We start from the raw sequence: 13,890 nt of genomic DNA on the forward strand, positions 1-13,890 counted from the left end.
GCTGGTTAAATACATTATATTGCAATACTGTGAAAATCTCTTCAGTTGTTTCAAAATAGGGCTGTGGTATATTCATATGCGAGAACAAGGAACGATGTTTGTGATAAATTGTTAAGGGTAAAAATAAGTATAAAAAAGGATGGAGACACAAACATATAATTGCTATCATTGACATAGTAAGTGTCGGGGAGGATACATTAGAAACACGTATCAGAGGTTTCTCTAGGACACTGTTCTCAAACAGGGGCAGTTTCTTCTCTGGGTAGCAATCTTGTGAGACATTTTTAGATTGTCACGATTAGGGGACACAACTGGGAACATCTAGTGGGTAGAGGCTGGGATATTGCTAAAAATTCTGCAGTGAACAGGACCAAACAAATAGTTACTGATTTCAAAACGTCACTAGTGCACTGTTGAGAAGTTTTACTCTACACCATACAATTAGAGGATTTGTGGAGATAGTAGGGACTTTATATACTTTTTGGTGGGATTACAGACTCATGTGAGTAAAAACAAAGCAAGGAACTGTAAATGAATGAATGAGATCAGGTGTAAAACTAGAAAAGGATGGGGTAGGGAGCGGAACTATAGCAAATTAGAAAGTACATAACCCATCTAACGTCACTCAAATTCAGATTAAAAAATAAAACACTGTAAGAGTCAAATAAAGCCTTTTGACTAGTTGGATATATCCATGAGCTGCCAGTTTTGGACTATCGCCTTAACTCTTTATACTGGTTGAATTTTCCCATGAGTGTGTATTACTTTATGTAAAAAATACATTAAAAATATATGTGTGTATTTATACATACACACACAAACCTACACATACATATACACACACACTTAACAAAAAACACGATGCCTATTTTATTTTTCTCAATACTTCTTCCAGTTCTCTCCTTTTTTCATTTTTATAACCATAGTCTTAGTTGAAGCATTGGTCTTCTCTTTACATGATCATAATACCCTTCCTAACTGAATTTACAGCGTGTCCCATTGTTTCTTCTCTGGCAGACATGGAAGCATCACCTAAGAAAGACGGTTGGTCAGGTGTAAAAGCAAAAGTCATAAAATCAATATAAAACCAAGTCAGACACACAGTGTTATTTATAAAAATATATGTAGGTGATATATTAAAGATAAAACTATGTGAACAAGCAGCAGAGTAAATAATCAGATTTGTATTTTTAAGAGCTCACTCTGGCAGCAGTTGGAAGATTAGATTGAAAGGGCAAGACTCAAAGGGAGACAAGTGGCATTAGCTTCCTGTGGCTGCCGTGACAAATTACCACAAACTTAGCAGCTTAAAACAACAGATTTATTATCTCACAGCTTTTAAGTCAGACGTCTGAGTTGGCTCTACTTGTTTCTCTGCTCTGGATTTTATAAGGCTGAAAAAAAGATGGCTGGGCTCTTACTGATAGTCTGGGAAGAATCCATTTCCACACGCATTCAGGTTGTTAACAGAATTCAGTTCATTGTGGTTGTAGGACTTAGGTTTCCTTGCTGACTGTCGACTGGGAGCCACTCTCAGCTTCTTTTTAGTTCTAGCACATGGGCCCCTACGTCTCAGGATCAGAAGTGGTGTGTGAAATCCTTCTCATGCTTTGAATTGCTCCCTGTCTTAAGGTCAGCTGATTCGTAACCTTAATTGCATCTGCAGCATCCCTTTACAGCATTACCTAGATAAGTGTTCAATTGAATACCAGGGGACAGGACTCCTAGGAAGCTATCTTTAAAATTCTGCTTACCACAGAAGTTAAGAGACTATTACAGTAGACTTGGAAAAAAAAAGATGAGGGCTTTTATTGAGGCATTAGAAATGGGAATGGAGGAAAGAGAGTAAAGAGAGGCGTTACAGAGGCAGATCTAGAGACCTTGGTCACTGATGAAAGAGAGGTGGAGAGAGGGGGCTCCAGGGACATGGACTTAGCAGAGCCATGAAAATGAAACATGTGCACCTGCAGAGGGGGATGCTTTGAGGAAGCATGCTGATTCTGGCTGTAGAACCCCAGTAGGTCTCAGTAAGCTGGAGTAACTGTGTCTCTCTGAAAGCAGGTATGAAAGATGGGGCCTCCCAACAGCATTGGTTGGAAGTCTATATGAGGAGCAGTTAGACATTGGATGCCTTGCCTTCCCACTGTCCTCTATAGAGAAACTGAACGAGAGAGGCACCAGTCTTGGAAACACCAGCCTCAGTGGAGATAAAGGGAGAGGCATTATACTGGAAACTACACTCCTCAGGTCCCTTTCTTGGCTCAGCTGCCATACCAACAGCCACCTTTTACTGTCTAGGCATGAGATTAGAGGATTCATCTCTGAAAAGATGGAATGGCTTCAGAATAAAGACACATATATACTAATTTTCAGGAATTCTCCCAAAAGCAATGGCTAGAACTCCCAACATGATTATCCTCGTGGCATCCACTCATTTGCAGGCTGCATCCAAGCTCAGAGTTTGTAGTCAGCTTTTGAGCAGCTCACTCTTAAACATAAATAGAAGCCAAGATCACCAGCCATTGTTTAGGTTCCTAAGTGGGTTTCCACTTGTCAAAGGGCAGGTCTGATTCACTTGGAAACCTGTGGGTTTAGAATGCCAAATTTATCCTCTAGCCACAGCTGATCTCTAAAGCAAGTCAACAGCCTAGAGCCCAGCACTGCTCTTTTTTTTTTTTTTTTTTGGTTGTGCTGGGTCTTGGTTGCAGCAGACGGGCTCCTTAGTTGTGGCATGCATGTGGGATCTAGTTCTCTGACCAGGGATCGAACCCGGGCCCCCTGCATTGGGAGCGCAGTCTTAACCACTGCACCACCAGGGAAGTCCCGAGCCCACCACTCTTCTCATTGGTTCGGCCACCTTCCAACTCACTCCTCTTTTACTGCATAACTTGCCATCTCTTCCGATCACCCCCATCCAGGAATTACTTGAGTAGACAACAGTCTTCCTTCCCTATCTGTCAAAATTCGGATTTACTATAATCCTTTTGAAAGTTGGTATGCCTACATGAACTTCTTAGCAAAACTCAATGGAAAATTAAATATTGGTGACGCAGCTACGTTCGAAAAGTTGCCAGCAACCCACTTTGGGGTTGATTGATCCATTTCTTGTGGTTTCCAAAAATTTGTACTTAAACCTCTCATAGGAAGTAACCTCTGGTTAGTTTTAGTTCTTAAATCTCTGAATAGATTTCTCAGCATCTTTTTTTTTAATTAATTAATTTATTTATTTGTGGCTGCATTGGGTCTTTGTTGCTGCGCACGGGCTTTCTCTAGTTGTGGCGAGCGGGGGCTACTCTTCATTGTGGTACGCGGGCTTCTCACTGCGGTGGCTTCTCTTGTTGCGGAGAACGGGCTCTATGCACGTGGGCTTCAGTAGTTGTGGCTCGTGGGCTCTAGAACGCAGGCTCAGTAGTTGTGGTGCACAGGCTTAGTTGCTCTGCAGAATGTGGGATCTTCCCGGACCAGGGCTCGAACCCACGTCCCCTGCATTGGCAGGCGGACTCCCAACCACTGCGCCAACAGGGAAGTCCCAGATTTCTCAGCATCTTTTAAAGCTACTAAATTAAGTTTCTAAGCTTTTAAACATTGAATAATACCTGAGGCAAGGCTTAATATCCCATTGCCCATCAAAGCTAGAAGCTTTTGAGTTCTTTTAGAATATGCTGGAATACTTTAACAAAGTGCTTTTGTCAAGGGATGATTGAAGATAGGAGCGGGGAGGGAATTTAGGAGCTAAAAGGGCAAGTTAAAGAATACTTAAAGAATTCACTGTGATTCTTTTTTTTGCTTTAAGAAAGACACACAAGTAGAAATGCCAACATGTGAAAAGATAGTCATCCTTCCTCTAACAGGAGAAATGCAAATGTAAAGCTATAACAAGATACCTATCGCCATTAGCAGAGATGTTTTTAACTGATATACCTTGTGCTAGTGAAAGTATGAGGAAACAGGGGCTCTCCATTGCTGGTGGATGTATAAATTTGTATAAAACCAGAGGAGAACAATTTGTCAAAGTCTGTCCAAATTTAAAGCACCCAAGATCTTTGACCCAGCAGTTCTACTTCTGGAAATTTATTCTACAGATACTTCTTGTGTAGAAAATAGGGATATTTGGGATGGGGATATTTTTTGCAGCATTGTTTGTGATAGCAGAGACTGGAACAACCTAAATGGACATTAATCAGAGACTGGTAAGATAACATCATATGGTTTGTCGAAATGATGAAATAACCTGCAGCCATTTAAAAAAATAGGGCAATTCTATGTGTGCTAATATGGAAAGATCTCCAAGATGTATGTTTAGGTAAAAAGAGCAAGGTGAAGATTAGTGTGTATATTATGCCACCATTTGTTTTTAAAAATAAAAAGCATAATGGGGGGCTTCCCTGGTGGCACAGTGGTTGAGGGTCCACCTGCCAATGCGGGGGACACGGGTTCGTGCCCCAGTCCGGGAGGATCCCACATGCCGCGGAGCGGCTGGGCCCGTGAGCCATGGCCACTGAGCCTGCATGTCCGGAGCCTGTGCTCCACAACGGGAGAGGCCACAACAGTGAGAGGCCTGCGTACCGCAAAAAAAAAAAAAAAAAAAAAAAAAAAAAGTATAATGGGGAGTGACTGCTAATGACTATGGGTTTCTTTTTGGGGTGATAAAAATGTTCTGGAATTAGATAGTGGTGAAGGTTGTATATAGCCTTATGAATATACTAAAATGCACTAAATTGTAAACTTGAAAATGGTAAATTTTATGGTATGTGAATTGTATGTCCATAAAAATACAAAGAAAGAAATAAAAGTTATACACCTATACACATAAAAAATGAACTATTTCTAAAAGGATGTATTGAAAACTGGCAACAGAGATAGTTTGGGGAAGGGGGGAGAAAAGGATGGGAATGGAAGGGAAACACTGTTCACCATATAAAGCAGTGCGTGCCTTTAAAATTGTGAAATATGTGCATGTATCACCTCATCAAAAAATTAATAAACTACTTTATAAAAAGGAGGAAATCTATTAATTACTAAATCTACTTCAACAACATAAAAGCAAATTTCTAAAATTTTACCTGTAACTGCACAATTCCATTGTGATTTAACTTGAATTTTATTGTCAAGTTACCAAATGAAGAAGTATTTGAGAATATGAAAAAAATGCATGTTTAAAGTAATTTTTAAAGAAAATTGCAATAGGTGTAAACTACTAGAGAAACTAGGCCATGCTAGTTAGAAGGAATTAATTGGGTAATTGCATTTCACCTACTTAAATTCCCCCGTCACCTTTAATTGGAATAACTTTCCTCTTTACTTCCAGTCCCTAAACCATTATGTGGTATTGACAGTGTTGTGTAATACGTTCTGAATCCCACATCAAGAGTGGCTTTATTTCAGTGGAAGATTCCATAAACTGTATATGAGCTGATAATAATGGAAACAACCTGAAGATTATAGACAATGTGATTGAACCTAGTTAACTAAAAAGAGAATCACTTTATCTGAATACACTGATACACTGTTATAACTGATTAAGGTGATGTGAGGAGCCTTGAAGAGAAGACCAATAGGGAGGTGAAAATGCAGATAGATATTTTCTGCACAGCTTGGCAAGCAGTTTACTTAACGGCTGTCAGTGGTGCATGTATTTGATCATTTCTTACTCCTACACCCACGCCTTTTTTCCCCTAAGTGAAAATTTGTCCAAAGGATATTGAATGACTCTTGAATTTCTTAGAAAAATAAATCTTGAGAAAACTAATTTGGAACAAAGAGATGTGTTTCCTACATGTGGAGACCAATATAGAGGGAAATAATTCCATTCCCTAATTTAAGTATTAGCACAATGAATAGACACATATTTTGCTTTTTCCCCTATTGCTTTCACAAGGAGAAATGTGAACATGAAATAGAGAAACTCTTATAGCAGAGAGGAAATCTACTTCACATGTATTTGTTTTAGATACATAACCAAAGAAGATGTTGCTGTAGCCTCAGTGGACAAGGTGAAGAGTGATGGGGGCCATGTCCGTCTGATTGCAAAGGGGTCCAGGCCAGGGGGCCCTTCTACAAAGTAAGGGTTTTTTTTTACTTGTCAGGCATAGTAGTACTAAGACTATTCCTTTAAATGTATGCTTTCATTTTTGTAATAATACTTTACCTTTGTGTGGCCACTTTACAGGTTACAAAAAGCTTTTACAATGTAATAGCTCTTCTATCCTCCTAGCAACCCTGTGAGGCTCCTGATGCCCTCATCTTAGAAATTAGAGGTAAAGAAGGATCCTGAGACCAGGTGGGTCACGTGACCTGCCCCAGGCCACTAGATGCCAGGAGAGCTGAGGTCCAATCCGGGCTCTGCCCCCCAGCCTGGAGTTCTTACTATCATGAAAAGTTTTTCTTTTAACACTCTTAACAAACAGCCGTGGAAATTGAGCAAAGCAGCTATTGTAATTCCCATGTAGGACTTTTCAACAAAACTGAGTAAAGTACCTTTTCCTTTTATTCTAACAAATGGAGTTTATGTCCTACCATGTTTCATCTCTAATTTTAATTCTGTCGACTCAGAGTTTACCCATAGGAGGTGCATATTTAGCAAGTCTCCTGTTCTAATTCCTATCAGCACTGTTCACTCCCTGGCTCTGTCACTTAATGGATACGAATGATCTTTTTCCTGAAGGCCAGCAGAGGCCGGAAGAGAGTGTTCCTGGAAGCCTTGGTAACGGCCTCTCGGTCCTAATGAGGTGTGTGACCTGACACATCTAGAGAGCAGGGTAGCCACTAACTTTAGCTGAGGTTTTCCATCACCCTGTCCTTTCCCAGCCTGAAGAAGCATTTTCTAACTTCTCATTTTCCTTCTCAAGAGTCTGAGTGTGTAACTTGAAGACATCTAAGTTCCCAAGAGAGGCAGCATATTTGTTTGCAACTTTATTTTTTTGAACACAACATTCTTTCTTTTACTTGCCGTGGAATAGAGAGTGCCGACTATAGCTATTTCATTTCCACACTGAATCACAAAATCTGTGGGTCCCATGTTTACTGTTTATCAGTATAGAAACTTTGAAAACCTTTAAATGAAGTAAAAATTACTTAGAATAGAGTAAGCCTTCATTAGTTAACCTAATCAATATTTTGCTCATTCTAGAGAATTTTTTGAAGATGGAGCTTGTGTCCCATTTCTAAACCCGGGCACAGCCCAAGCTGATCTCACTGTGAAACCTTCTACATCCAAAGGCTATTTGCAAGCTGTGGATAATGAAGGAAATCCACTTTGCCTTCGCTGTCAGCAACCCACTTGCCAAAGTAAGCAGGAGCATAAAGCAAATGCTTGGGATTCACGGTTTTGCTCTCTGAAATGTCAGGAGGAGTTTTGGATTCGATCTAATAACAGTTACCTGCGAGCCAAAGTATTTGAAATTGAACATGGCGTGTGTCAGCTATGTAATCTGAATGCACAAGAACTCTTTTTACGTCTGAGAGATGCCCCTAAAAGTCAGAGGAAGAATCTTCTGGATGTTACCTGGACCTCAAAGCTCCCATTAGAACAGGTAAATTCTAATCATGTGACTGGTAGAAGGCAACATTGCACTGAGTGATGAATACTGACTCACTAACTTTCTTTTTTTAAACTTTTTAATATGGGAATTTTCAAATACCTATACAAAAGTAGAGAGAATGATGGACCCACATACCCATCACCCAACTTTAACAGTTATCAACATTTTGCCATTCATCTTCATCTGTCCCTCGCCTTAATTCTCTCTCCTGGAATTATTTTAAACCAAATTCCAGACAGCGTTTCATTTCACCCTTAAATACTTTCATTATGTATGTCTCACAGATAAAGACTTCCTTTCTCCCTTCCCCCCCTTTTTCTTTCTATTATTATTCATTTATTTATTCTTTTAATTGAAGTATAGTTGATTTACAATGTTGTGTTAATTACTACTGTAGAGCAAAGTGACTCAGTTATACATATATATACATTCTTTTTTTTTTAATTAATTTATTTATTTTTGCTGTGTTGGGTCTTCGTTTCTGTGCGAGGGCTTCCCCTAGTTGTGGCAAGCGGGGGCCACTCTTCATCGCGGTGCGAGGGCCTCTCACTGTCGCGGCCTCTCTTGTTGCGGAGCACAGGCCCCAGACGCGCAGGCTCAGTAGTTGTGGCTCACGGGCCTAGTTGCTCTGCGGCATGTGGGATCTTCCCAGACCAGGGCTCAAACCCGTGTCCCCTGCATTGGCAGGCAGATTCTCAACCACTGCGCCACCAGGGAAGCCCCTATACATTCTTTTTTTTAATATTCTTTTCCATTATGGTTTATCATAGGTCTGTCTCTCTTTTAAATATCCCAATATCCATTATCACACCCAACACAATTATAATTCCGCAATTATAATAAGTCCATGTTTGGTTTCCCATATTCTCTCAGAAATGTCTTTTTACAATTGCTTTCTTCAAATTAGGATCAAAATATGACCCCCACATTGCATTTGGTCATTACGCCTTTTATGTTCCATATAATCTGTAATATCACCCCATCCCTTTTTTACACCATAAATTGTTACATTTGCCTTTAGGATTTCCCACATTCTGGATTTGTCTCCCTGTATCCTCATGATGTTGTCTGACATGTTTCTCTATCCCCCTGATTTCCTGAATAATGGTTATAAGATCCAGAGGTTTAATTAGATTCTGACTAGATTATTTTGGGAAGAGACCTTAACAGATGGTACATTGCATTGAGAGGCACTTATGGTATGCTTGTTCCACTTTTCATGGTGTTAATATTGAATGACAAGGGGTAAACAGATAACCCCCAAAATGTAGTTATTACAATGAGAAGAGAACTTACATATGTTTATCCCATTGTAAAAGGTAATTCATGACAAAAATAGTATTCTTAGCACACTATTCTCAGTATTTACTTTGACTCCCAAAACTCAGTTCGATTTCCAGTGTTGTGATCTAATAAGTACTAAATTTCAAACTAGAGCAAAATGTGTAATTTTGTAGTAAGCTTAGTTTTGAAAAGAATCACTCTCCGTCTGCTAAAATATTGGATAAGTTCCAGCCAGGTAGTCAAATCTTATATTTTTATTTACCTAGTATTGCTGAATCATGACAGAATTAATAAGCATTTCTGCAAGGATGAATTAGCATGAATTTGTTAGGGAAATACACTCTTCCCCTAATGTTATCCAGAGTTCCTGAAAGATCCTCTGGTCTAACTGGTGAGGGACATGTCACACCCATCCCGGAGATGTCAGCCAGGCTCCAGGTACTGGCTGCTGCCTCCATGTGGAGGCTTCCGGAAGACACACAATGAAATGACTCAAGAACATCTTGAAAGCAGTCTGTCCAAGAATGCAGAAGTAACACAGTATACATCTAAAAGAGAAGCGTTCAGAGAATCAGGAGCCCCACAGGGCCCAGATGGAATGACCAGTGGGAGAGGGAGTGATTCTTTCTGGAGGTGAGTTTAGGATGTTGAAGACTGGCCCCAAGTGATTCCGAATTACTGGGAAGAATAAAGAAGCACCGTCTGGACCACAGAATCTGTCAAAATGGAGACTGCCTGGCACAAAAGAATCAGTTACAAAAGACAGAACCAAAGTGAGTTTTTTTCCTAAGAATATGCCATTTGCTTGATGCACAAGACTGCCATATGAAGTCTCCTCCAACAATGCCAACCTCAAAAATAAAAATCATTATATATCTTCTAACAGAAGTTGGGAAGTTCAGTATAGAAGAGAAAGTCAGTCCATCTGTAACAGAGTTAAGGTGGACAAAGGCTACTGCTCCAATTCGCTGCTTCCTGGGGCTGCTCTTGGGCCAGACACTGCTGTTAAGGTGCCTGAGCCATCCATGGGCCTGACAACTTTCCTAAAGCACTTTAGAGCTATGTCACAGTTTCCCATGGCAGCAGCCTTGAGGTTGATTATAATATCTTCCTTGTTCAAGACCAAGGAACAAGGAAGATATTATAATATCATCTTCACACTCATCTTTGTGATATTTAAACAACTCTACACTGCTATGTTGTGAGCTGGTTTTACTACCTCAGATAAAATGCTAAAATACATCCCGTTTGAATGTAGGTTATTATTCGTTAAATATGAAGTATGCATATACCGACTGGCCTAAATAGTGGCTGCTTTAAATGAACATCTTTGTTTATTCCAAATATGCAAGCTACAGAGATTTGTTCTAGAAATTTGATCCCAGTCCATGTAACTTAGGAGGTTCCCAGGTAATAGCATAAAAGTTCTAGGTGATCACTATTAATATTAAACTGTCATTGGTATAGCAACAAATGCATTTAGGTCAACAATTAAAAGACTGTATGAGTCAGTAATATTCAGAAGTTTTTCATTTCCAATCTGTTCTTATTTTTTTCTCAGTTTTGTTTTAGTGACTCTATAAACTAGCTCAAAGGTGCAGAAGCAACTGATTTTTCCCAGTCTGTCAGAAGGCTTGGTATTTTATACTTGTAATTTTTTCACAATGAGTTAGGTAAGGGGTGGAAAAACCTTTTTCAGAAACATATTTTTTATTGCTTTCAAATTGCTAACCTAGAGGGTTTTTCCTACTCACAATAAAAGCTATAAAAAAACCATCCTAATGTATTTTTCCCTGTGATTCTGCTGTGTGAACATGATTGCACAATGCAAACCCAACAGTTCCCACAGTGTATGTTGAAAATTGCTGATCTTGTGTTCTTATTGCAGCTTAATGAAATGATAAGAAACCCAGGGGAAGGGCATTTCTGGCAGGTGGACCACATCAAGCCAGTGTCTGGCGGAGGAGGACAGTGCTCCCTGGACAACCTGCAGACCCTCTGCACAATCTGTCACAAAGAGGTCAGTGAAGCTCGCAGACACATTTGACTCCATCTTGAGATCTCAAATTGAAAATTATGCCTACAGGTGTGGAAGATTACGTGTGTGAATCTATATCCCTAGTCTGGGATCCGAGATGTATTTTATTCTTTTCATCACTTAACACTTGAGTTTTCTCTTGGGGCCTGTGCAAGTTCTCAGTCACAGATGAAAAAGAAACTACTTCCCTTTCTATTCATTCTAGGACCAGGAAATGTTCACCACCACCTAGAAGAAAATGAATACAACTTACATATTGCATAGTCTTGAAAAGATCCAGATCCTCAAACTAGAAGTTTAGTAAATGGGGACAGTGACATATGTTTGCATCTGCAGCTAAATATGTCCTGAAATATCTGTGAACATTAATAAATTATCTCTAGGACCAACTCAGTTCAACATGCAAACATTACACTGCTGACCTAAAGGTGAAACCTGTTAACCTTGGTACATCTTGGAGCAATTACCTATTGCTTAAGAGGAGAGGAAAAGAATGACATAATATTGTCTGTCAACTAGGATGAATTTTTAACAGGCAGTTCAGCAAAAGGTCATAGGATCTGCCTCTTGAGATATAATCTTAGAAAGAAGCATACATTCAATATGCAACTTTGTATCCAACTTTTTTTTTTTAGCTTTTTTTTTTAGTTATGGTATGGCAACATTTAAGCATTTTCCCATTCGCATGATAAGCATTCAGTGTTTATCATCTGAAATGGCTGCATAGTGTCTTATTGAATACGTTTCTACTGTGGTTTATTCAGCCATTCTCATACTGATGAACATTGAAGTTGTTTACATTTTTTGGTGCATATACACAATGCTGCCAGCCACGTTTTTTTGTATACAATTTTTTACATTTTGAGGTTGTTCCTTAAGATAGATTCTCAGATGTAAAAATCACTGAGTCAAGTGTTTAGATATTTTTGAGACTGTAGGAGATAAAAGCTGTTTTCCAAAGGACTACGCTCATATACGTTCCTTCCACCCCGGCAGTGAACGGGAGTGCCCGTTTAACTGCACTTGTTATTGCCGATGTGGTGAGAGAAGAATTATTGTGTTTACAAAAGACCCAGATGTTTGTAAAAATGCTAATCAGTTGTATTTACACTTTTTTTTCTTTCATTTTTTGGCCGTGCCATGCGCTATATGGGGTCTTAGTTCCCCGACCAGGGAGCAAACCATGCACCTTGCGTTGGAAGCGTGAAGTCTTAACCACTGTACCACCAGGGAAGTCCTACACTTTCAGAACTGTTCAGATCCTTTGCCAGTGTTCATGTCATATGAGCACTTTCTTAGCCTCCTTTTAATATTTCAGATTCCTCAATTTCTTCACAAACATAATATTTACATAAACAGGATCATCTCATAAGCAGGGATTTTTTTTTATTTTTAGTTTTATTTTATTTTTTTGCAGTACACAGGCCTCTCACTGTTGTGGCCTCTCCCGTTGCGGAGCACAGGCTCTGGACGCGCAGGCTCAGCGGCCATGGCTCACGGGCCTAGCCGCTCTGCGGCATGTGGGATCTTCCCGGACCAGGGCATGAACCCGTATCCCCTGCATCGGCAGGCGTCTCAACCACTGCGCCACCAGGGAAGCCCTATTTCTAGTTTTAACCTTTTTTCTCTCCTTACCCCTTCCACCTGGATCACTTCACATGTACATGGACTTCAGCTGGGGAATAAAAGTCATCTGATTTCTCAGCTGTGCAAATTATTAGCACATTCAAGACCTATAAGAAAGTGAAGATATAGCAAAAGAGAATGCTGCACCTTCTGTAATCACTTTTTCAGAGTCTTATGAAAAACTTTGTGGGAGCAGCAGAAGAATCCAGTTCTGTTCTATCTCGTTTTGGTTTTTTGCATTGGCTTGGCTGTTGTGTTGGGAAAGGCTTCAGAGCCCAGAGAACAGGAGGTGGGTGGGCCCTGCACACACTGCATTCTGGGAACTTGCCATGTGGGTGAGGGGAATCACAGCCTCCCCTAGTCCCCAAATGAGGTATTTACCATATCACTGGGTAGCAAGACAGCCCCCAAAGCTGTGCATTTTCTCCTCAGCATCTGGTCCTAAGTGAACCTACGACCTCAGAGCTACTGGAGTCCTCTGCTTGTGGCTTAGTAACCCCCTAATTGCAAAGCACTGGTAAATGAGTGTGTTGATAATGTAGATTTTTTTAACACTAACAGAATACAAAGAGTTTTTGAGTTTCTGTAGCCAGTACTTTTTTTTTTTTAACATGTGTACACATGCTTTTTTTTTTTTTTTTTAACTCTTAGAGAACTGCAAGACAGGCCAAGGAAAGAAGTCAGGTGAGAAGACGATCTCTAGCATCAAAGCATGGATCAGACATCACGCGATATTTAGTAAAGAAATGAAGTATAAACATTTTTGAATAGAAGATATATGGTTCGTATGTGGAGAATTCAAATTATTTTTCATGTTAGTGTAATTTTTTTTTATAAATTTATTTTATATTTTTGACTGCATTGGGTCTCTGTTAATGCAAGCAGGCTTTCTCTAGTTGTGGCGAGCGGGGGCTACTCTTCGTTGCGGTGCGCAGGCTTCTCATTGTGGTGGCTTCTCTTGCTGCGGAGTACGGGCTCTAGGCACGCAGGCTTCTGTAGTTGTGGCTCACGGGCTCAGTAGTTGTGGCTCACAGGCTCAGTAGTTGTGGCTTGCAGGCTCTAGAGCACAGGCTCAGTAGTTGTGGCGCATGGGTTTAGGTGCTCCACGGCATGTGGGATCTTCCCGGACCAAGGCTCGAACCCGTGTCCCCTGCGTTGGCAGGCAGATTCTTAACCACTGCACCACCAGTGTAATATTTTAAGAATGAAAATTTTCAGAACAAAAATCAAGACTTCAACTGCCCTTTTCATGTTTAAAGCTTTTTGTGTTAAATAGCTTTTGAAAGTTTTAACAGAAAATGAGATACAATACTAAATATTTCTGTGATCTTCTTGATTTCGTGCAGACTCTCGTTTCGGTAAGGTTTTGTTAAGCTTTCAATTCCTTTGACTGTACCTTAA

General features: G+C 40.0%; 1 protein-coding gene across 4 annotated transcripts in view; it reads left to right on the top strand.

Moving 5' to 3' along the window:
* ZRANB3 (zinc finger RANBP2-type containing 3) overlaps window positions 1–13,345 on the top strand; it is a 258,579-nt gene extending 245,234 nt beyond the window's left edge. For all 4 annotated transcript variants that reach the window (XM_081241602.1, XM_081241601.1, XM_081241603.1 and 1 more), the window contains 4 exons: window positions 5,951–6,061; window positions 7,130–7,532; window positions 10,714–10,845; window positions 13,141–13,345. In XM_081241602.1, coding sequence (XP_081097728.1) covers window positions 5,951–6,061; window positions 7,130–7,532; window positions 10,714–10,845; window positions 13,141–13,239 — 745 coding nt within the window. In that variant the 3' untranslated portion in view covers window positions 13,240–13,345. The remainder of the gene's footprint in view (window positions 1–5,950; window positions 6,062–7,129; window positions 7,533–10,713; window positions 10,846–13,140) is intronic.
* Window positions 13,346–13,890: the final 545 nt, after the last annotated feature.

The sequence above is a fragment of the Mesoplodon bidens genome, assembly GCF_964165515.1.
Source record: "Mesoplodon bidens genome assembly, chromosome: 8".
NCBI lineage: Eukaryota > Metazoa > Chordata > Mammalia > Artiodactyla > Ziphiidae > Mesoplodon > Mesoplodon bidens.